Source organism: Mus musculus, chromosome 5 (genome assembly GCF_000001635.26).
Source record: "Mus musculus strain C57BL/6J chromosome 5, GRCm38.p6 C57BL/6J".
Taxonomy (NCBI): Eukaryota; Metazoa; Chordata; class Mammalia; order Rodentia; family Muridae; genus Mus; species Mus musculus.
Window position 1 is genome coordinate 112,976,873 of NC_000071.6, and position 25,818 is coordinate 113,002,690.

The 25,818-nt window shown below is 48.2% G+C and overlaps 1 protein-coding gene across 7 annotated transcripts in view; it reads right to left on the reverse strand.

The window, feature by feature from the left end:
* Grk3 (G protein-coupled receptor kinase 3) overlaps nucleotides 1–25,818 on the reverse strand; it is a 105,183-nt gene that overhangs the window by 66,395 nt on the left and 12,970 nt on the right. For all 7 annotated transcript variants that reach the window (XR_389274.4, XR_880394.3, XR_880393.3 and 4 more), the window contains exon 2: nucleotides 8,893–8,969. Coding sequence is in view for 1 of the 7 variants with exons in the window: in NM_177078.4 (NP_796052.2) it covers nucleotides 8,893–8,969 (77 nt within the window). In the remaining 6 variants the exon portion in view is untranslated. The remainder of the gene's footprint in view (nucleotides 1–8,892; nucleotides 8,970–25,818) is intronic.

Below are 25,818 nucleotides of genomic sequence, written 5' to 3' on the forward strand. Positions count from 1 at the left end.
ACAGTAGAGGCTAGCCCCCTCGGTAAACCTTTAAAATTACCACATAACTGTGCACGGTGGTCGGAGTTTTGCACTCGGACTTAAACTTTCACTGGAAGAAGCCACAGGAAGGGCACTGCCGATTTGGAATCACGAGAAAAGTGCTCAACTCGGGGTGGTCAGGCTACACTAGTTGAAATCTAGGGCCCCGGCATTTCCCAGGAAACCCAGGATGCTCTTAGGGGAGTTGATGAGACGCTTTATTTTTCAAATGATGTGACTCCTGTGAACATGAGGGCAAATGGCTGTGCACATGGCTGAAGAATAATCCGTGGAATGCCCTGGACTGGATGCCAAGACAAAGGAAACTAAAACAGGAAGAGAATTCTAGAATGCTGCCACAGGGATCGCACCCAGCCCTGCCAATAGCTGGACTCCGTCCAGCTTTATAAAGTGGTCTTGTCACACAATGACAGTCTCCAGCCACAGACCAGGGCGGGCTCCCTCTGGGTTACAATCCTGTCTTTACCACTCCCAGTCCCAGGCTCCTTGTCTTAGGGTTTCTGCTACTGTGGGAAATGCCATAACTAATGGCTGATTTTGGCTCACACTTCTAGATCACAGTCCATCACAGAAGGAAGCCAGGATGGGAACTCAAGCAGGGCAGGAACCTGGAGGCAGGAGCTGATGCAGAGGCCATGGAGGGGTGCTGCTTACTGCCTTGCTCCCATGGCTTGCTCAGCCTGCTTTCTTATAGAACTTAAGACCACCAGCCCAGGGATGGCCCTCCCCATCAATCATTTATTAAGAAAATGCCCTGCAGGGTTGCCTTGAGACAACCTCATGAAATAGTTTTCTCAATTGATGTTCCCTCTCTCCAAATGACCCTAACTTGTGCCAAGCTGATGGAAAACTAACCATGATATTCTTCTATAGCACGAACGCTGACAAACAGACTTCAAATAATTTATGAAGGACTAAAAATACTCAAATTAAACCACAAGACAAACATTACCCAAAGGCCTGTGTAGAAGCATCCACCCTCACTGACATCTGCAGATGTCAGGCAGGAGGGTGTCACAGACCACGGACACCCAGCAGGTCCAGCCTCAACACAGGTAGCCAAGAGCATCCAGTGAGCACAGTGTGTCCCCTCTGTGCTCCGTGCTGACTCTGAGTCCAATGGGAACATCTTCCCAGGGACACTACACTCCAAACATATTTCCTGACAAAGAATCCTGTGTCCCATGTGTGTGTCACATTGCACATATGACCGGGGAGCCCTCAGGAGCTGTCATGCACTGACTAAGGAAAGCCAGCACCTGCCTTGAACACAGGGGCAGACTGCCTGGGGAAGGAGTGCCAAGGGCTCACACAGCCTCCTTCTGGCATCCTGGGAGGCTGCAGCCCCTCTGCTCTCTGGTATCTTTTCCCAACAGTCCTCCCCCAGCCACCCAGACCATACCTGATGTCTTAGTTACGTTTTTACTGCTGTGAACAGACACCATGACCAAGGCAACATTGTAAGGACAACATTTAATGGGGGCTGGCTTACAGGTTCAGAGGTTCAGTCCATTATCATCAAGGCAGCATCCAGGCAGGCATGGCTCAGGAGGAGCTAAGAGTTCTACATCTTCAACTGAAGGCTGCTTGCAGAAGACTGGCAGCTAGGGTGAGGGTATTAAAGCCCCCACCCACAGTGACACACCTCCTCCAACAAGGCCACACCTCCTCCAGCAAGGCCACACCTACTCTAACAAGGCCACACCTACTCCAACAAAGCCACACCTCCAAATCATGCCACTCCCTGGGACAAGCATATACAAAGCATCACACCTGACATCCTGGTGATTTCCAGATGCCAAGGATGATGCTGGAAACATTAGAAAACACATATTTCCCCACAGCGCACACCTGCTTTGCCTCACAAAGGATAGTTTCACCCTGATTGACCAAGAAGCCATCAATTGCCTCGAATCCCCCTGCACTGGCGTCCTAACCTTCCCAAGACAAGGTCTCAGGGTCTGGAGTCACCAAGGAAACAAGCCTCTAGACATGCCTGCGAGAGGTTCTCTTGTTTGAGTTATCCAAGGCAGGAAGACCCATCCACTGAGGGCGGCGGCATTCCCTGGCTGTGTCCTGAGTTCTGCGAGTGAAGAAGCAGACTACCATCACCACTGGCTACTTCCTGTTTGAGGATGTGATGTGATAAGCTGCTTCAGGCTTCTGCTGCCCTGAGTTCTGCGCCAGGACGGACTGAGCCTTGAGCAAATCATTCCTCCCCAGAGTGCTTCTGTCAAAGTGTTTTTATCACAGCAGCAGGGAAAGGAACAAAGATCCGGGCTGTCTTCGTATCTTTCTGCTTTCCCTTGCCGAGTGCAGGGACTGTGGGCATGCACCACCACACAGAGTTGGGAGTCTTTATGCCAGCTATGGAGAGCTATGTGAGTGTCCCACGCATGTGTCACATTGCACATATGACCGGGGAGCCCTCAGGGAGTCCCACAGCAGCATAGCGGTCTGTCACGTGAGGTTACCATGACAGAGGGGACTATTGTGTGAGTCCTGGCTCAGTGTGGTTGATGTTTGTGGTCTATCTCTGCTCCTTCCCACATTCCTGGCGTGCTAGGGTGACCATACTAGACCACATGTCACAGGCTTTGGAGCTGACAGCTAGGGCCATGTTCAGGGAGTTGCCACGCCTCATTGGGTAAACAGCCCCCACCCGCCAATTTGCTTCCCTTTGCCTATCACCAGGTGATATTCATGTGAGGACAGTGGCTTGCGCTTCTTCTCCTCTTTTTCCCCTGGTTAGGGCTGTCTAAGTCAGAGCTATGGAAAAATCAGTGTGGCCATGAACAGCCATGAAGGATTCTAGGGAAAGGGACGTGCCAGTCAGGCCTGGACATGTGTACAGGCCACAGAGAGAACAGTGAAGGATCTGACACAGGACTTTCCACTGAGATTGAACTGTGACTTCAGCTCAGAAGAGCAAGTCCCTGTAGGGAATTGGAGGGTGGAAGGGCTGATCTGCCACACCAACCGCCACACCACAGGGTCTCCAACGTGCCGTTAGAGCTGCCACATCCAGCAACCGAGAGACCCATTTGCAGGAAAACCACATTCGATATTTATCAGCTGGACAGTATCTCGTTTGCTGGAGGCATCCAACTGCCAAAAGGCCTGTGGGGAATAATTTTAATAAAGTGGGCAATTGTGTTTGGTTTTTTTTTTTTTAATAAGATATGAAGATTCAGCTTGCAAGTCCAGAGCTGAAGATATTTGAGCCAAGACACCTCCTGAACACTCAGCCCTGAGCTAAGCTGAAATTCCACATTTGGGAATTCAATTCCTTCACCACTGATCCCAAAGAAAATCACGTGCACGTGCACACACAACACACACACTCACAAGAGCAAACTACATTCGCTACAGTAAGTGTCAAAAGTGCCAGTGGAGGCTTCAGATTTATTTTTATCTATTTAGAGGTTTGCATCCTAAATCAATCAGATGGGGGCTTGGGCTTCAGTCAAGCCCCTGCCCTGTGGGGAGAGAGGACAGAAATGTCTTGAGATGGGTCAGGCTTGGAAATAAGTTAAAAACTGCTGTCTGGTGCCAAGTCAGCACGCCAGCCCTGTGCGCCTCTTCCTGTGACGTCACTTTCTGCAGAATGGCGTGGTTGAAGGCTGCTCTGCTGTCACCCTCTCCTGAATGTGTTCTGTACAGTGAGGATCTTTCTGTACACAGTCTGCCACCCTCTCATCTTCTCATCACCACCCTGTCCTCTCATCCATTCTCCCATCATCCCAACCTACATCATTCTCCCATCATCTCATCCATCATCCCATCCTCCCATCCACCCTCCCATCCTCTTGTGCTCCCATTCTCTTGTGCTCCCATCATTCTCCCACCCTCCCATCATCATCCCATCCTCCCATCATCCTCCCATCCATCCTCCCATCCTCACATCCATCATCCCGTGCTCCCATCATTCTCCCATGCATCATCCCATGCTCCCATCATCCTATCATCTCATCATCCTCCCACCATCTCATCATCCTCCCATTATCCCATCATCCTCCAATCCTCCTGTGCTCCCATCATCCTCCCATCCACCCTCCCATCCTTCTGTGCTCCCGTTGTTCTACCACCCTCCCGTCATCCTATCATCATCCCATTCTCATCCCATTCTCATCCCATCCTCCCAACCTCTCATCATTTCCAGTATGGAATGAGGATCAGGAAAAGTCGGCAGCACCCAGCACAGGTGTGATTTTTTTCCCAGGCACGTTCTCGGACTGCAGCTGACTGGGCACTCAGGCGTCGAAGCTGCCGTGGTGGACGGGAACTGTTTGTAAACCCAGACATGAGGTGGAAGAATTTGGAGGGGGCAGAGGTGAACTGTGAGATGGAAGAGAACAAAATCACAGATTGCGGGAGATCTCTACCAGCTCAGGGTCACAGAAGGAGCCCAATGTGATGTCATTTGTCTTGTCAGTTAGGAAGGGAAGAAAAGAGTAGAACTCCTAGTTAGAGAGGCCCTGAAACATCCTGGAGAGGAATCATGATGGAGGATACAGTAGGCATGGAGAAGTAGAACCATTGGCAGGGTAGCAATCTGTCAATCACCTGCCAGATTGTTAGGTCCCAAGTGGCTGGGGTCAAGTAGAGTCATTGACACCCACAGGAAGCAGAGGAAGGAACCAGAGGTGTGAGTATATGCGTGCACATGCACCTGTGCGTGTGCACTATGCTGAATACACATGTGTGTGCCATGTGTACAGGTCACCCATGAGTGCTATGCATAGCCTCCACATGGAGGTGTGCTGTGTGTGCTTGGCACATGTGTACACACTTGCCTATACATGTCTATGCATTACTGGTACTGAGTGTATGTTTGCGTGCCTTGCATGTTCCTATGGCTCTGTGTGTGTGTTTGGGGATTCACACAGGGGTTTGTGCATTGAAGGCGCACAGTCTACCAAATGAGCCTCAGCCTCAGCCCTCCGGATGTATGGCATTGTATGCATTGTATGTATGGCTGTATGCATTGTATGTATGGCTGTATGCATTGTTTGCTAGTTTGGCTGTATATGGAGAGAGGAGATGGTGGCTGAGGTTAACTCAGTGGCGGAGGGGCAATGTCACATAAAAAGCACAACTCCCTGGGGAGTAAGCCACAAATGGAGCCAGCAGTGGGGGGCTGAGCATGCCACTGTAGCCTGAGCCTAGACCAAGATGCTACTAGGAGAGGAAAGTCTGCCAGCCTGTGAGTCATGGATCAAAGGTCAGGGACGAGGAGGCACAGCGTAGCAGATTCATGACTCTCAGTAAATTGGGCCTTTCCCCAACCTTCCTCTGGGCAGTGACAATTATGCCCACTTGTAGAATTTGAGTGACAGCTTAACAAGGAGACCATGAGTTTTCGTGTGAGGTAATTACAGCCTTCCATAGACTTGCACCTCAACCGCTGATCGGTCCACAGTTTCCCAGGTGTGCAGAGGCTGTGGGGTGGGGCTCACAAAAGTTCCCTATCTGACCCCAGGTTGACAGAGTGGCTGCCAAGACCACCTTGCCAGAGTCTAACCGATGGCTCTTCTCCTTCCTCCTGTTGCCATCTGCATGGCTTCTTTATCCAAACTGAAAGCTGAGGCGTCTGTGACTGACCAGTCCAGTGCCCCAGGGCTCACCCCTGCTGCCCTGAAGCCCCTTTCATTGAAAATCCAATTAGCAACGCTTAGCTCAGTGTCCATCCTGACTTCAGGGAAACTCAGAGGGATCATTAAACCCTCCCCTCCCGCAGGGGAAGCCGTACAAAGCCAGAGTCCTTGTTGATGAATCAAAGAAGGACCCTAGTCTCTCCTCTCTGATGGTGGAAGGTGACTCTAGGCTGGAGGACACTGTGCCAATGGCATGGGGAGGGGACCAGCAGAAGAGGGTCAGAACAGGGGGAATGGGAAAGCAGGATGTCACAGATACAGAGCCTAATCTAGGACCATATGCAGAATGCTCAGTTGCCCCCGTCAGAGGCTGCTCAGCTATAAATGCCTACAGACTCTACACATCTATTTTGCTGCAAATAGTCGCTGTATGAACTGTGAAACAGATTGGCAGCTTTGCCCATTGAGATCGACAACAAGGAATCCTAAGCCGTTCTCTTTTGTTTGTTTGTTGACAGGATGTTCATGTAGCCCAAGCTAGCCCCAAGCTCACTGTGTAGCCAAGGCTATCCTTCACCTTCTGTTCTGCCACCTCCCGAGAGCTAGGGTTACAATGAGACAACAGGTGTGAACCACCACGCCCAGTTTGTGTAGAGCTGGGGATCAAACTCAGGGCTTCGTACCTTAGAGGCAAGTGTGCTACCCACTGAGCCGCACCGGCAGTCCCTAGAATGTCTTATTTGATGTTACCTATAGCTTCTAGCATGCCGGCAGTTCTGTGTGGCCATCACACTTACTATAATAAAGCCCAGATGAATCTGTCTCTGCAGAGAGCTCTCGGCAATGCCCTCTTTTTCAAAAGAATGTCTCGAGACTGAGGCCTCTGCTTTGCTCACATGTTCTTTTGTTGTTGTTTTGTCAGGAAACACAGGCAATTGTTCTCTAACCTTGTGGCAAGCCTAATTCTTATGTCGGGACCTCCAAGACTCAAATGCAATCTGTGTATTCTTTATAGATAAACTATTTTAAATCATGCTGCTACAAACAGTTGAGAGAAACATTAAAATTAAGAATTAACATGAAAAATGAAATCAATACAGACAAAAAATTAGTCAAAAAAAAAGTAAAACCAATTACTCAGGCAGGACGTAGACTAGCCTAAGGCTTGCACACGTTCACACACACTTATAAGCACACACATGCATACCTGGACTGTCCCACAGATATGCCAATACACAGATACATACACACAGGAGAATAACAAACAGCCACATACAGGCACACACTCACAGACATGCATAGAGGTGCACACACAGAGATGTGCACACACAGAGATGTGCATACACACAGGTGCGCATACACAGGTACACACGGAAACATGTACACAGGTGCACATACGCAGGTGCATACACACACATACAAACCTCACCCACCTGCCCACAGGCATATGCACATGCACCCATACGTACACACACACATACATACACACATACACACACATTCACACACAGAGGAGAGTGAACAGCCAGACACAGGCACACACACATACACAAGAGCATGCACACAGGTGCATACACACACATACATACCACAACTATGCCACACTAACACACTAACAGACATGCACACAGAGGAGAGCAAACAGCCACACGCAGAAAAAGACACACACATACATACACAAGAGCACATACACAGGTGAACACACACACATGCAAACAGGTGCATACACACACATAGAGACCACAACTGTGCCACAGACATACCAACACATACGCACAGAGGGGAGTGAACAGCCACATATAGGCACACACACACACACACAGAGAGAGAGAGAGAGAGAGAGAGAGAGAGAGAGAGAGAGAGAGAGAGAGAGAGAAACATACACACAGGTATACAAACACACATACAGACCACACCCAACCACAAGTATGCACACACACACACACTTTGCCAGAACTAATAACCTAGTGCAGACTCCAGGACACCGTTATTTCCACATCCCAGTCACAAGCAATCAAATGTGAAACCAAGAAAGCAAGTCCAGCTCCAGACCACAGACAGGGCCTCCTCACTTAGGAATAAACTCACTGAAGACTGGAAAAGGCTGGCAGCCGTGCCTGGGCCCCTGAAGTGGCAGAGGCCATTCACCAACAGCATCAAACGGTGGCTCCCAGCAGCACAGATGCAAGACTCACTATTACAGAAACTGGAAAGCGACTGCTAAAAGATTAAACCTCACACAGAAATAAGAAGGGTCCAGAGCAACCCCAAAGAACCTTAAAGCAAACATACAGAACGTGGTGGGGACTTTTATTTCTCAGTTCCAAACATTCCTCTGAAGTCTTTGGCCTAAGCAGACACAGGAGCAGACAGACAACACTAGAGGCCCAACTAAGCTAATTCTACTATCAGTTAACTCTCAGCAAAGATTATCAAAGACAATTCGATGAGGAAAAGACACTGTCAGGCATAGAAGAGGGGAAGGGGCAGATGAGATGGCTCAGCTGGTAAAAGGTGATTTCAGCCAAGCCCAACAGACTGAGTTCAATCCCAGAGCCCACGTGGAAGCAAGAGAGAACAGACTGTAGGAAGCTGCTCTTTGACCTCTCATGTGATTCTTGGAATGCATGTATGCCCCCCCAACACACAAATACATAGATAAATGTAAAATAGTTTATACAAATAAAACAACCCCACTAATTTAGACCTGAATACTATAGATTTTAAAAAAACCTCACCCAATAAGGCCAGATACTTAATATAAGACAAAAAGCTGAAACTTTTAAAAGAAAATTGCTATGAACTTACTGGGCACAAAATATCTTAAATATGACTCCAAGCTAGGATTACAGAGAAAAATGTACTGTGCATTTTTCTAGACTGTATTAGTATTAAAAAGCTTTTGGTTTGAAATGCCACCAATAAAATGGAAAGGAAGGTATTGACTACAGGAGAACATTCTCAAACATGGAGGATGAGTAATATACATTTCTCCAACCACCATCTAGAAATTGTTAATTACGCAAACACCCTCAATATCATTAACTGTGAGGGAAAGAGAAATAAAATCCACAATGAGAAGCCACCTCAAACTCATGGGATGGCTGCAGACAGACAGACAGCAGCCAGGGGCAGGTGCTGCCACGACAGTTCCAGATGAAGGAGGAGGAGGAGGAAGAGGAGGAGGAGGGGGAGGAGGAGGAGGAGGAGGAGGAGGAGGAGGAGGAGGAGGAGGAGGAGGAGGAGGACTCACCGATTTTCTGATTGAAAATCTTGTCAAAGGTTATTTCGTTTCTCTCTGCCAGATACCTCTGCATCACACTCCGGATACTGTAAGATAAAAAGTAGCTGTCAGGGCACAGGTGCACACAGCCCTCCACGTGCTCCAGAGTTTACTGTGGACTCCAGCTTGAGTCCCTGATTGGGGAAGCCAGAGAATGTCCTGGACATGGGACCTAGCTGGAGGAAGTGAGTGGTGGGAGCCTCACTTGCTGAGCAAGCATCCTCAAGCGCTGGCAGCCACACCCACAAACCTCTCTCTGCCACCATGCCTTCCTGGCCACGACACCCTTTAACCCTGGTCAGAGTTACTATTGCCACAATAAACAGCATGGCCAAAAACAAGTTGAGGAGGGTTGACTTGGCTCACACTTCCATATCATAGTTGTGGTGGTTTGAATAAGAATAACACCCCCCCTCCCGTAGACTCATATTTGAATGCTTAGAGAGTGGCACTATTAGGAGGTGTGGCCTTGTTGGATGAAGTGTGTCGCTTGGAGTGGGCTTTGAGGTTTCAGAAACTCAAGCCAGGCTCAGTGTCTCTCTCTCTTCCTGCTGCCTGCTGAGCCAGACGTATAACTCCCAGATCCTTCTCCAGCACCATGTCAGCCTGCACCCTGCCCTGCTTCCCGCCATGACGATAAAGGACTGAACATCTGAACCTATAAGCCAGTCCCAATTAAATGCTCTCCTTATTAAGAGTAGCCTGGGTCCTGAGGTGTCTCTTCACAGCTATAGAAAGTTTAACTAATCACTGAAGGAAGTCAGGACAGGAACACACACACAGCAGGAACCTGGAGGCAGGAGCTAATGGAGAGGCCATGGAGAGGTGCTGCTTACTGGCTTGTGCCTCATGGCCTGCTCAGCCTGCTTTCTTATAGAACCCAGGAATACCAGCCCAGGGATGGCTCCACCCACAATGGGCTGGGCTCTCCCCCATCAATCACTAATTAATGAAATGTCAGACCTTCTGGAGGCATCTTCTCAGTGAATTTCCTGTCTAGCTTGTATCAAGTTGACTTAGAACTAGCCAGCACAACCTTCAAGCTATACACAGACCCATGCATGCACATACAACACAAAGCCTCCCCCTCTCTTTCTATGCACCTAGTCACACAGACCCAAAGGAGCAAGTGAAGCAGAAGACTGCTTCTGGAACAGGGGCATGGCTGTGACTCCCTGGCCATGCCCCTCATAGGCTGATGACGCAGGTTGCAGAGAAATTTGGAGGAGCTGGGACCTAGAGGCCAGGGAGGCCCACCAATGCTTCCTGATCCATCCAGATGTGAACAAGTAGCTTCGTGTTCCTGCAATTACATCCAGAAGCCTCTGGAGACCATGTAGTCCCCACCATGCTGGACCACACCCTCAAACTGTGAGCTGAACCCTTTCCTGCTTCATCCAGTTCTCTCCAGCATTCCATTACAGCAACAGGGATCAGTCAATACGGTGGCAGGTTCTAAAGACTGTGGCAAAGGTGCAATGTGAGTGACCTTGATCTACAGAGGGAGGAAGAGATGGCCACCGCCATTCAAGGACATCAGCTGATGGAGAGAGTCCTCCCAGTGCTACCCAGAACTGTAGGAGCTGTCCAGGGACTGATAGGGGCCAAGGCAGACTCGCCAGAACCACCCACCCTCTTTCAAGACCTAGGACCAACTCTAAATGTGGCAAATCCAGTTCAGAGTATCACATGAAGATGCCAAAGCTTACCCTCAGTATCACCTCTCTCTAAAGTGTGCATGTGAACATGACCCATGTATGCACACACACATACCACATGCACACATCACACACATACCACACACAGTCCCATGCACACACACACCATACACAGCACACATCACACACACTACACACACCACACAATCCCACGCATACATGCACATACCATACACACATCATGCACACCACACATATACCGCACACAGTCCCATGTACACCAAAAACACATACCATACACATCACACACACCATACACATCACACATACCAGAGTCCCATGCAGACACACGCACACACATACACACACACACACACACACACACACAACACATACCACCACACATACCCCACACAGTCCCATACATACACACACACCACACACACACAGGCCCATGCTTACAGACATACTCCACACTATTACATACATATACACACACCACACCAATACCCAACATATGATCCCATGCATGGACACATATCCTGCACATAGCCCCAGATATGCACATAGCAGCATATATACTGCCTGCACAGCCCGGTGCACATACATGTATACTGTATGCATACCCTCACACATTTGCAGAGAATCCTCCTATCAGTCTCTTCCTAAAACAAAAAAGGAAAGCCCACACCCACACCCACACCCACCCCAGACACACGATTGGTGTTTTGAAATCACTTCTGAGCACCACCAATTAAAAAACGTGATTAAAAGAGAGGAGCCTAGTTACACTAAAATAAAAAACCTGAAATGCCTCGAAATTAAAACCTTCCAAAATCACGCAGGAGACATTTATGGGGAGAATTATAAATCACAGAGAGGGAGAGACTAAAGAGTGGAGAAACGGTTATGAACAGAGATATTGAGCTTTTGGAGCATTCAAAGACCTGCCAAATTTCATTACAAAGTCGGTCTGAGCCCATCAGGTCCCCGTGGGGACGATCACAGGATGCAGGAACAAGAAGCAATTTATATGAAACAACACAGAATCGGGGGCAGCCAGTGTGCTTCTGAAGGAAGAGAAGTAAGATTCACGGGCTAAGTATGAAAGGACGGCCAATGCACAGCCAAGTGCCAGATGCAGCAGCAGTGAGCTCAGAAAACAGCATTGGACACACTGAGCCACGAGGTGTGATACTAACAGAGGCAGAGACGGGAAACAGAGAAGGGTGAGCTTTTCAAGTGAGCATCGACTCACCTGGAGTGAAAGGCAAGTGTGCAAGCCACCAACGGTGAGCGTACAAGCTACTGCCACACTTGACACCCACTAGCCAGGCAAACAGTGTGTCGGTTCCCCGCAGTGCAAATGTGAATGGCAGAGGACAATGTGTGGGGATCAGTCCTCCTCTGCCTTGTGGGCTTCGGGTTGTAACTCCCATTGTCAGCAAGGTTTGTTAGTGGGTGCCTTTACCCACAGAGAATTACTTTTTTTAAAAAGCCTTTCAAAGGGCTAGAGAGTTGGCTCACTGGCTAAGAACACTGACTGTTCTTCCAAAGGTCCTGAGTTCTATTCCCAGCCACCACATGGTGGCTGCTCTTCCAGAGGTCCTGGGTTCAATTCCCAGCAACCACATGGTGGCTCACAACCATCTTAAATGGGATCTGATACCCTCTTCTGGTGTGTCTGAAGACAGCTACAGTGCACTCATATACATAAGGTAAATATTTTTGATATATAAGTCATAATTAAATACATATCTTGGAAGCACTGTTGAGTGAGCCTTGCATGTGTACACACACCCTCTAACTCTTTGTCCTAACAATAGACATCAAAGTTTTCCATCAGCCCCAGAAGGGCAAAAGCCCTCCCCAGATTCAGAAGTCCAGGTAGCCGGGGACCTTCCATACAGGTCACGCGCTGCAGCTCAAGACTGTGGCCTGCATCGCCTACATGCTGGGCTGTCTCGTGTGCTTGTTTTTCTCTTTAGCCCAGGGGCTACACCCTTAGCCTTCCACCAGCCAAGCTTCTGTTGCTGAAAGAATAGCCCGGGGCTTGCTAATCCCTCCACGTTTGTGGACGCCCGTGTTGCCACCAGTTTGTGATCGTTATGAATGATAGTGTCTTAAGTATCCATGTCCCTGGCATTTTAAGAACACGTGTTGTCACCTCTCATGGGGGAAATACTGAGGGGTGAGTGAGCTGGTCACATGGTAAATCCTACCATCTGCGGAGGAAAACTATGAACCCCGCAGTCCGATATGCTCCCACAGCCTCATATCCCCCACTGACCGTCCGCCATTTTTCAAGCTGCCCCTCTACCCTGCCAACACTTGGCTCATCCTCTTTAACCCTTAGACACCTTGCAGTGTGTGGACGATCGTGTTTCAGTTTGTATTTTAACTTTCATTTCCCTCGTGAGCAGCGAAGTTGAGGGTGTCTGTATGTGCTGACAGGGATCAGTACATCTGCCTTTGAGAGGGGCCTCATCATATAACCTGCCTTCTCACTGGGCTGTTTGCCTGGCTATTAGGTGTAAGACTTCTTCCTGTAGCCTGGAAGAAAATGCTATCAGATGGCTAAATAACTCTATGGTGTCCCCTGAAGTGGAAACTTCTAGTTCTTTGGAAAGTCAGTTATGTCAAGTGATGGCTTCCTGGGGCACACAGGTGAAAGGATGTCTTGCTAAAGCAGACACGTGAAAAATGGTTTCCTAAAGAAGACACGGGTGAAAAAAATGTTTGGGTATAGCAAACACGTGAAAGGTGTATAACCCATGATGAAGGAGTACAGATATGACCCCACAGACAGTGGGAGAAGAGAAGAGCACTGAGCATTGATTTAGTTTGCTCCGCCTTGCTTTTCTTCAATAAAGACATGCATGTACTGGTTCACCTTACATAGTGTTGTTGAGCTCAACTTACTATAATACTGCCTTTGAGAGAAACTCACCCAAGAACTAACTATTCTCGAGGTTCCGGTGACAGTTTGTCGCTCCAGCGGCCTCGTCCCAGGCCAGTTGGTGAGCCTGGTGATTCCTTCAGGACTGAACTACAGCTGCCTGGTGTCTGCCTGCTGAAAGCACTGGACTGTAGCTGCTGGTTCTTGCCTGGTGTCTGCCTGCTGAAAGCACTGGACTGTAGCTGCTGGTTCTTGCCTGGTGTCTGCCTGCTGAAAGCACTGGACTGTAGCTGCTGGTTCTTGCCTGGTGTCTGCCTGCCTAGAGGACTGGTCTGCAGCTGCTGAGTCGTGTTTGGTGTTTGCTACAGGACTGAACTGCTGACAAAGAAGATCGAGCTCATCCCCAAAGAACTGCTGCTGAACAAGTCCACTTCCCCCATATCCTAGCAACTTTTCTCTTCTACTACCTCTGCTGGGTGGTGGGCTAGAGGAGAGGTTAAGCCCTTATTAAAGTAGGTTGCAAAAAGTTTATGCTATAGCTCCCCCAATTGGCCCTAAAGTCTTCTCTGATGACTTCCAATTTATTGATCATTCCTTTGATGGGCAATCCATGTTTTGCCGTCTTCAAACCCTCCAAGGCCATGTGTACTTCCCTTTAGAAGTTTCAGAGCTTGGGGAGCTGGAGAAATAACTCAGTGGTTAAGAGCACTGGCTGCTCCTGCAGACGACCAGGGTTCTGCAAGTGATGCCACGCCCCCATATCGGTGCCTCTCACAAATCCTGTGCTCCAGTTCCAGGGTATCCAAGGTCCTCTTTTAGACCCATGCACAGATGCATACATTTAAAATGACAAAATAACTCTTTCAAAAGGGAGAAGTTTCCAAGCTGTAGCTCTCCTGTCTGGAACAGTGTTCACCTCAGGCTGATGTATGGGTAAAAGGCGAAGCTTCCGTACCATCCCTAACAGTTCACTGTCGTGTGATAAGACCATCATTAGTTCCCCACTGAGTCATTAGAGAGCCTCTGCAGAGCCAACAGCACAGATCTGTGTTTGCTGCACCCAGCCCCTTGAGGAAGCACCATGTGGCCTGGTTTCATTGCTCCTTTTCTGGCATAAAGAGTTACACAGACGGAACGACCTTAATTCCTTCTGAGGTAGCTTGTCAGTTACTGAGTTCCCTGTGGGTGTTGACGTAACTGTATCCCACGGCTCTTAACACACCTGCCTTAATTTTTCTCCCCACTCACGTGGCTTTTTAATTTCCCTTGATACTTGCTCCCTGCGCTGCAATTTATGTACGCGCACGTTGCTTGTTTCTGAGTTCCTGGAGACATCAGTTATTGATTCTGGCTTAATTCCATGGTGGCTAGAAAGCACACACCGAAGATCTTTGCTTGACTACCGGCATGTGATCTATTTGTGAGTTTTCCGTGTGCGTGTGAGCAGAATGCACATGTGTTGATACCGGAAGAACTGGTAAATGCTCACTGGGTCAGGATGAGTAGCAGAACCACTTAGATTTTCCAGACTCAGGATTGCCAAGTTCCTGTCTTATTTTTCTGTAGGTTGCTGTGGTAGGAAATGCAGAACTCTCAAATTTTATCCTGACTCTGTCTGTGTCTGCTTTCGATACCACCTGCATTGTCTGTCTTGTAGCTTAATTAGACACATGAGCAGGGGGTGCTATGCCTCATTGACAAGCGACCCATCATGGTAAAGCTTTTCCTCCTGATGTCTGTCACAGGCTTGTTTCTTCTTCTGCCCTTTTCATCAAACCCAGACCTGGTTGTTGCAAGTTTCTCTTGGCTGCTGTCTGGGTGGGGTCTGCTAAGTAGATACTGTGTTTCCTACCTGGCTGAATTGAGTTTCTGGCTTACAGCACACAGTTGGACCTTGCTTCCCTGTTCTCTTTGACAATCTTTGCCTTTTAATTGAAGTATGTGGACAACTTGCACTGACTGTAACTATGAATGTGGGTCCATTTAAGTAGATTACCCTGATATTGTTTGTGTTTCAGAGAACAAGCACAGGGAGTCAGTTTTCTCTTTCTAAAGTGTGGGATCTAAGGCTCAATCTCGGGTCACCAGGCTTGGCAAGAAACACCTTTCCCTGTTGAGCAGACCTAAACATGGTAAATAGTTTATCTGTTGCTGGTGTGTCTTCTGGTCTGGAATACCTCCAGATATTTTGCCCACTTTGAGGAGGTATTTTATTATTTAGTTCTTTATAACTTGAGTTGTCATATATTATTACTGTAATGCTGTATCAATGATCACCTGGGGAAGACTCTCACTGAGGGGTTGTCTGAATTAGGATAGTCTCTGGAAAAGGGGGATCAACTTGATCATGTGAACTGATTCAGGAAGACCCAGACTAAGAGTAGGCAGTACCATCCCCTGGGCTTGAGACTTAAATACTAATAAAAGAGGATAAAATGACCCAGCATGAAAGCATGCAGGATTTGTCCTTACTGTTCTTGTCTGTGGAGCTATAGCTGCTCCAACTTCTTGCTGCCTTGACCATTCTGCACAAAGGCTGTAACCCAGACCTATCTCCCCAGAGTTGCTTTTAGTGGAGTATTCCCTCACAAAAACTAGAAAGGAAACCATGACCGCTATTTAAATAGATTTTTGGAGTTCAGAGTTTGTCTTGAAATGGCCTGATGTCTTTGAAGGACGCTAATCTTTGAAACTTGATTAAACGCAACTTGTGGATACTTTTCTGCATTGTATCAAGCTTCTGGGGAGGAAAAGAAAACCTGCCTAATCTGAGGTCCCAAACTGCCCCACTAGGGTTTTCTCCTAAATGCAAGCTTAAGACACTTTGGTCCCTCTGGGGTCTAGCCGGATGGGGTTTCCTTGACTTCTCTGACTGCCTCTTACTCACCACTATTAGTGTGAATACCTGTGCTCTCTCCCCTGACTCACTGTGGCCTTCAACCATCGACCATTGGGATGTGAGAACTGTATCTGGCTGTGCATTCCTCCTTCATCTCTATGTCTGTCCTTCAATCAGGTCCTTACTGGATCTCACTCAGCCATAGCCTTTGAAATCCGATGGAGAGAAAGAGGAAGCAACCCCCCCCCACACACACACACACCAGCTAACTATCAATGGACTTTTCAAATGGGGCAGATTTACAAGTGGAACTGGGCAAACTGAATGTTCTTCAGTTCTCAGTTTGTCAGACACTGCCTCAAGGAAGGGGCGGAGCTCAATGAGGTATGGACTGTGTTGATTTGCTGCCTTTGGAAGATGGAATCTTTTCTTCTTTGGAGAACTAAAGAGTCTGTTTGATTCAGTATCTCATGTGTTATGATTGACTCACGGACTATCCTGACACCACCAGAGACTGTTCCAGGAGCATTCTCGACGCCGACAGTAAGCACCAGCCTAGCACTGATTCCACTCTGACTTTCAATTCTTGCCTTATTTGCTGTGCTGAGACTTTGGAATCTGCCTTCCTATAAAGGTTGGTGAGAGTCTAGGAGTCTGATTCACTTAAACATAGAAGTTTTCAATGTGATTCAATTATCTTTTATTTAAAGCTCCCATTTCCTTTCTAACCACTAGAAACCCATTCTACACTTATGTCCTCATTTCCTGCTCGAATCTTCAATATTTCTCATGTTTAATTGCTGGTTCGGAGAAAGTGGCGGCTTGTCTTCCTCCAACACTTGTGCACAGAAGATATTTTGAGATGCACCATAGACTCAAGTGAGGTGCATCTCAGACTTAACATACAGAACCACAGAACTTCTCAAACTAAACTACTAAAAGTCTCTCCCCACCCCCCCCACACCCCAGGGATTAAACAAAGACATCCATCCTCGTGAGCTACAGGGCTGGTGGAATAGCTCAGTCGCTAAACTATGTGAGGACCTGAGCTCAGATTTCCAGAACCCTTGTAACATCCAGGCCAGCAACACACAACCATAACCCTATCCCCGAGGGCAGCAGAGACAGACAGAGAGCTGGGACCTGCCAGTGAGACCCAGTACTGAAACACAAAGTAGAAACTGGTCCAGGCAGGCAGTCAGCATTGACTCTGACCTCCATACAGCACATGAGAGTACAAACAAGGAACCTTACAGGGAAAACCGAACCCATGGACATTAAAACTTCCCTTTCGCCATTAGACCTCAAGAAGGAGAAGGATATGCCCCAGCCTGAGACAAGACTGCAGACCGTCATCGGCTGAAGCCTGAAATCCTACACCCACGAAGGTGGCTCCTTACAACTGGAGAACGAGAGATCACCAAGCAAGGGCTGAAGATGCTAGCATGAAGAACACCTGCTGCTCTTAATGAGGGCCCAAGTTCCCATAGGGTGACTCACCACTGTGTGTAACTTCAGTCTCAGGGGACCCACCACCTTCTTCTGACCTCAGAGAGCACCAGTCACACACCATGCTGCACATACACACACAGACAACCACTTACACACACACTATAAACAAAAGTCTAAAAAAGAAGCCAGGCAGTGGTGGCGCACGCCTTTAATCCAAGCACTCGGGAGGCAGAGGCAGATGGATTTCGGAGTTTGAGGTCAGCCTGGTCTACAAAGTGAGTTCCAGGACAGCCAGGGCTACACAGGCTAAACCCTGTCTGGAAAACAACAACAACAACAAAAGTCTAAAAAAGAAACTAAAGAGAATGACTATCTAAAAACTTGTATGAGGCGGAGGCAGGAGAATCAGAAGTTCAAGGACAAAGGACATCCTCAGCTATGTAGAAAGCTGAGGACTAGCCTGGGCTACATGAGATCCTGACTAAAAAACAAACAAATAAAAAAAAAAAATCAATGAGCAAACATACAAATGAGTGGACTTACACAAGATGAAAAGGGATTAAAATCACAGTGTGACTCTACCACACCCTGCCAGAGTAGCTTCTCTGAGGAAAGACCAAATCCTGTGTCAGTGAAGATGCAAAATGTTTAACTGGGAATGGACCAGGCACAGCAAAGAGCCTGGCAGCACCTTGAAGTTCAACAACTTCAAGTCTCAACTTTCCTGAGACCCACATTCAGTTCCCGGGCACTTATCCCGGAAATGTTCATGCATATAACCAAATAAAAGTTGACATGTGACTGAGTGGTGATTCCAGCCTTTTCCACAATGGCTAAAGCCTAAAAATAATACACATTTCCACAATTGCTGCTAAGACACACAGCTAATGGAATATTACTTGGCAATAAAAAAGCTGAACGAGGCAGAGGCAGGTGCATATCTGTGAGCTCAAGGACAGCCCGCTCTACATAGTGAATCTGAGACTATTCAGAGTCAGTGTCTCAATACAGGGGTCAGAGGGAAATAAACTATTGGTTTATGCACTAGACAGCAGATTTAGGTCCTAAAATAATTGCATTGAATTACAGAAGTGAAATTCTCAATCTCCCACAAAACAGTGCATCTTCCTTGATCACAGAGAGCAGAACCAGGCTCTGAGGAGGAGCATGTGTGCACACATGTGTAGCATTACCTAATACACATCATTAGACATGTATTTGTATGTTTAATTTGGCAGAATCAAACTTACCAGGTTTTCCTCTAGCTCACTATGTGTCTGTCTCTGTCTGGCTTACTCCTTCACTTTTTAACTTTAAAAAATTTCACATGTATGAGTGTTTTGCCTGCATGTGCCTCTGTGCAACATGTGTGTGTGTGTTCATAAGTGTATGTGTAATACGTGTATGCATGTGTGTGAATGTATATGTATGTGCATGTACATGTGTGTGCATATGTGTGTGTGTATGTTGCACATGTATGTGTGTATGTGAGTGCATGCATGTGCTTGTGTGTGTGTGTGTGTATAAATGTGTGTGCCTGGTGCCAGAAGAGGCCAGAAAAAAACATCAGATGCCCTGGGACTAGAGTTACAGGCAGCTGTGATCAGCCATGTGGGTGCTGGGAATTGAACATCATATGTATGAATACTAGATCTCCAGTGGTGGAACTGTTTGGGAAGGAGTAGGGGGTGTGGCCTTGTTGCAGGAGGTATGTCACTGGGGGTTGGCAGGCCATTCCCAGTGTGCTTTACCTCCTGTTTGTGAAGCAGATGTGAGCTCTCAGCTGCTGCTCCAGTACCATACCTGCCTGCCCGCTGCGATGCTCCCTCCATGATGGCCATGGATATTGTGGAATCACCTCAGCACACACAAACCCTTCCTTCTACAAGTTGCCCCTGTCATGGTGTTTTACTTCAGCAACAGCTAAGATACCAGTATGCCCTGGGGGCAAAAAATGATACAACAGTGAGGGACCTGATTTCTGGAGTAAAATAATTCAAAATAATAATAAAATAACACGAGCGGCAGACCCAGGGATCTAGATGACCAGGCAAATATACAGGCCATAACTGAAATGCAAATTAAGGGGGAAGTTTTTAATGTTAAAATACCACCAGCTGTAATTGTCTCAAATCTCAGCACTCAGGGGCTGAGGCAGGAGGATCTTGAGTTTAGAGTCAGCCTGGGCTACATAGGGAGACTTTGGCAGAGGAGGGGAGGGGGAGGAGAGTGATCCACGTGTGAGTTGATTGAACATCTGAAGCAATTTGAATCTGAAGAGAGTCACGAGCTCTCTCATAAATGGTTGCAGAAAGAGCTAGGGGTGAAGACAACATGTCTGCCTGGATGTGTTTCTTAATAACTCAAGGGAAATGGGAGGTGGAGGGAAATGAAAATAGCCAGGTAATGCTAGCAGACAGACAAGGCAAGAATAGGGGTGCCAGCTTTCATGTGAAACGAACCAACCTATGCAACGAATACTGATTGGAGTCCAGTGGGTTCCTTAAAATTTAATGGCAGCTGGGTGGAGAGACAGGAGCACCGCCCATCAGGGCTATGGAGACCCTGCTGAGTGTACAGGACAGTCAGCTCCATGGATAAAATGTCTCTGCTGCTAAAGCGGCAAAAGGGCTGGCAAGATGGCTCAGCCAGTAAAGGTGATTGCTGCCAAGTCTGACAACCTAAGTTCAATACCCAGGACCCACATGGTGAAAGTAGATCCAAGCTGTCCTCTGACTTCAGTGCACACCCACACACACACAACTAATTAATTGAAGGACCAGCCACCTGATCTCCCCAGGCCATGGGAAGAGAGGGAAGTCGAAGTGCCTGTTGGAGAAGATTTAATGGCTGATCTAACTGTGTTGCTTCTACAGATAAAATCCACTAAGTTCCGCCTGAGGTCTGGCTGTTTTGTTATGGTGCATAAATATTTTACCCAGTAGGCATCACATTCCCATAAAAGTCTAGTTGCACAGGAAGCAGGTGGGGGAGACCAGGCCAGCTGGTGCATGCATGCAAGTGCTTTGCAAGCCACTCACACCCAGACTGCAGAGGCCACCATTCATCAGAGCTACAAGCAAACTGCGGGCCAGCTTCTTTTTAAAAAAAAAAAAAAAGAAAGAAAAGAAAAGACTCACTTCAAACTTTAAGCCCTTCAAAACGAAACCGCAGGATTTTGGCATTTTGTTTTTCAATGTACAGTTGCTAAAGATTTTCCACAAACAACTCATTAGGCATACAACCCAGAAGGAAATACCCAAAGTCACCATGGAAACTTGGTTCCACTGTTTAAAGCCACCAGACCACACAGGCTGCTCAATGTCTCACCATGAAGATGAGGGCCAGCTCTTCCCTGTTCTCCTCCATCCTCCTGCTCCTCCCTGGTCTCCTGCACCCCCCAGCTCCTCCCTGGTCTCCGGCATCCCCCTGCCCCTCCCTGATTTCCTGCTTCCTCCTGCTACACCCTGGTCTCCTGCATCCCCCAGCTCCTCCCTGATCTCCTCCATCCCCAGCTCCTCCCTGGTCTCCTCCATCCCCAGCTCCTCCCTGGTCTCCTCCATCTCCAGCTCCTTAGCACTGGATCTTACCTATAAATTCCACAGCCTTGAACAATCCAGCAGCCACAAGCCATTTGTTCTTGAGAACATACCAGCAAAATGACTTCAAAGCTCCTCGTGGTACTCCAACAAGATCTGAACAGTCAATACCAAGTCGTGTGTGTGTGTGTGTGTGTGTGTGTGTGTGTGTGTGTGCATGTGTGTGTGTGTGCATGCGTGTGTGTGTGTGTGTGTGTGTGTGTGATGCAAACATATGCCCACACACTCGTGTATTCAAGCATGTGAATGTAAGAGTCTATGGATTTCTTCGTCTATTTCTTCCTCTATTTCATGCCACCTTTGCATTTATGATTGATTGATTGATTGACTGACTGATTGATTGCAACAGGGCCTCACCATGTGGCCCTGGCTGGCCCGGAACTCAGAGAGATCCACCAGACTCTGTTTCCCAAGCACTAAAGGATGTATACCACCATACTCACAGCCCACACACTCCACCTCTTCTCAAACAGAGGCTCTCCCTGAGCTTGGAGCTCGAAAATTCCTTGAGACTAGCTGGCCATCCATCCAAAGGTGTCCTCCTGCCTCGACCCCCTGCCCCAGGATGACAGACAGGAACCATTGGGCATGTGAGTGTTGAAAATTCTGGATCTCCTGGTTGTACTGCCAGCTCATGAAAGCCAAGCCGTCTCCCCAGCCCCCTCCTCCCAAACATACTTGCATTTCACTAGAAATTTAAAAAAAAAGAAAAGAAAAGTCTCCACATATGGTTAACCCCAAACAGACTGCATCTGAAAGGTTAACAGCACCTGAGGCCATCTGTCCATCACATGTCGATCAGAACCACGGCTTTAAACTGGGTTCAAGAGTCGGTTTTATCCATGCAGCACCCAACTCATGAGCTGCTCTATCGCTGGCTACTAGGACACATCTCAGAGGAAGAATCTAAGCCTGGGTCTGTCTTATCTGGAAGACTCCAGGGCCATGGCTCATTAGAAGACACTTTTCTAAAGAGGTCCCAAGTCCTACTCATACATGCACAAGCCACCCACAAGCTTTGCCCCACCCACACCCAAGCCATTCCCCAGCCATTTCCAAGCCACACCCCAGACTCTCCCCAGCCATGCCCACCCACACCCAAGCCACGCCCCAGATATGCCTACCACACCCCAACCTCCCCACCATACCCAAGCTACACTCCAGTTACCCCCCAGCCACACATACACACACACACACACACACACACACACACACACACACACACGCCCCGCCCATAGCTGGCCACGCCTCACCCACAACAAGTCACGCCCCGTCCATGTCCAAGCCACACCCCAGCCTCGCTCCTCCCACACACAAGCCACGCCCAGGCATGCCTCAGCTTTATCCCAGGCACAGCAAGCTCTACCCAGACACAGTGGCCCCCACTACTGTTAAAGATCACTCCTGCCTTTTTATTCCGTGCCCTTTCCCCCTTCTCATGGGAGCCTCCAATGCAAGCTCCAAGATCCCTTTCGGAGTCTTCAGAACCACGAGGCCTTCCATGACCTCCCAGGGCCAGCCCACCGGCTTCTCTGCCTCCCAAGTCACTGTGAACCTCTGAGGACCGGCAGCCACCATTCTGGCACAGAATCACACCTTCTGTCACTATGAACGTACTCACGTATCACCACGGAATGTCCACAAAAGAAGGAGTGAGGAGCTATCACTTTTCTGAATACATCCATGAATAAATCTGAAAAAACTCATGTTAGTTCGTGTTTACTTAGGACGCGATTCGGACCGGAAGTAGTCTTTCCTTAAAGATACAGGATAAGGAGTCCGTTCCCGCGTCTGCCCCCGAGAACGCCCTCCACATTCAGATGCTGCATATAGTGCAACTGCAGAGAGGGAGGTTCACTGATGGTCCCCCACAGAGAGTGCTCCCATTTACCCTTCACGGTTTTTAATTCTCCTCTCTGGATGTGTCAAGATGACCCAGGGTTCCCAGGGGTTTCGCTGGATTACACCTTGTCTAACACCTCACCTCCCTGGAAGTCTGTACAGCTTGCCCTAAGGAAGTCCAGATCAACAACTCTCTGACAGATCAGAACCAGGAAGACTGTATGGACATTGAGATCCGAACCCTGAAAGTCCCCTGCTTGGCCAAGGGCAGCTTGTGAGCCTCTGGATCCAGGACCCTTGATGCTAAGGACTCCGTTCCTCACCATCCTCCACCCGAAGAGAGAAGAACCCAGTCATACCTTAAAACTTAGTGGGGTCACATAAGCAAGTTCTCATCATCTGAAACCTGACCAAAAGGGACGCGCTCCTCCATGCCCCTTCCTTAAAAGGAAGTTGGCTTGCCCTGGGCTCCTCCCTCGCCCCTGCCTTAGCTCCTTCATTAGCTGGTGTCTGGCCTGGAGCAAAAGCTGGCAGGAAGGGCATCAAGGACAGAAGGGACAGTGGGCAGCCATGAGCAACAGAGCTGGTCACTCACTGGCTTCTCATCTTTGCCAAGCCTGGGGTCAAAACTCTTCTGGGGCTGACGTGAGCACTCAGTAGACAAAGAGAAGCATCCTTTCTCTTGGCTCCCCAGCCCTCAGGTAAAATGTGCGGTACCAGGGCACATGCCTGTAATCCCAGCCCTGGAGAGGAAGAGGAGATGGAGGACCTCCAGTGCTCCACAGCCACTCAGACTGACCTAACCAGGGAGCCCAGGGGAATAAGGTGCCTAAAAATAAGGTGGAGACGTTGAAGGATACAAGCAACACTGACCTCTGACCTCCACAGGTGTGTACACACACATGTACACACTCCCTTACACCTGTGCACACGCACACATGTGTGTACAAACACCCACCCACATGCACACTCATGCATACAAGCACACATGCACATGCTCACACACACATGCACATGCACACTCATGCACACAAGATCACACACACAAACATGCCCACAACACAATCTACATGGACACTCATGCACAGGAGCACACACATACACACACACCTACATGCATACTCATACACACTAGTGCATGCACACACAGACACACACATCCACATGCACACTCATGCATACAAGTAAGCACACACACCTACATGCACACTCATGCATAGACACATACATGCATACAACACACATCCACATGCACACTCATGCACAGGAGCACACACACACACCTACATGCACACTCATGCACACAAGCTGGAACACACATGCACACTCATGCACACAAGCACACATACCCGCACACAGATTCACAGACACACATCCTCAGCCTCTCCAGTGATCCTGGTGTAATGTGAATCTTTGCTACCAGAGCTTACCCCACACTCTGCCCAACAGCACTGACCTCCAACAAACCCCCAGAGAGCACCCAGTTTCCCTTTATCTCAGTTTCTCAGACAATCAACACAGGCAAGGCGGGCTGCCAACTGTGACATCCTGTACCCGTGTGGAGTCTTCAAAGTTACTTTTCAAAGCCAATGAGTCTCTCATGATCTGTACCCCCAAGACTCCAGGCTTTAACTCCCCAGCCTTGCCCTGAGCTCAACGGGTTCCAGCTTCCTATCTCCTAAGTCATACCAATAAATTCCTAGGCCCCTCAGCTAGCATTTTTCTCATGTAAGGTTCCCTAAAAATGTCTAGGGAGATGGATCTGCATGGCTTAAGAAAAGCTATCAAGGGGGCTGGAGAGATGGCTCAGTGGTTAAGAGCACTGACTGCTCTTCCAGAGGTCCTGAGTTCAATTCCCAGCAACCACATGGTGGCTCACAACCATCTGTAATGGGATCCGACACCCTCTTCTGGTGTGTCTGAAGACAGCCACAAGAAGACATTTATGTATGTACTCATATACATAAAATACATAAACCTAAAAAAAAGAATTGTGTTAGATTTCAAAGAAAAAGAAAATCTATCAAGCCCAATGTATCCAAATCTTCAGTTTAAAAATAATATCATCTCCTAGAGCAACCATTCTCAACCTTCCTAATGCTACAACCCCTTAACACAGTTCCTCATGTTGTGGTGACACCCCCCCACCACACACACACACACACACACACACACATACCATAAAATTATTTCCATTGCTACTCCATAACTGTAGTTTTGCCAGTTGTGAATTATAATGTAAATATTTGAGTTTTCTGGTGGTCTTAGGTGATCCCTGTGAGACCCACACACACACAATGGGGTCACCACCCACAACTTGAGAACAACTATCCTGGGACACGGTTTTTGCACGTACAAAGAAACCAAGGAGTTCTGGATGTCACAACCATGCAGAACCCAGCCTTGTACATTGCTGTCTTAGAGTTCACTGCTTTGGATATCAGCCCTATCATAGACAGGATCTCTCCCTCCCCCTCTCCCTCTCTGTCTGTCTGTAGGGATTGAACCCAGAACCTAGTGCATGTTACACAAGTACTCTCTCGATGAGCTATATTCCCAGCACCCCTCCTCCTTTTCTCTCTCTTTCTTTTAATGAGACAGGATCTC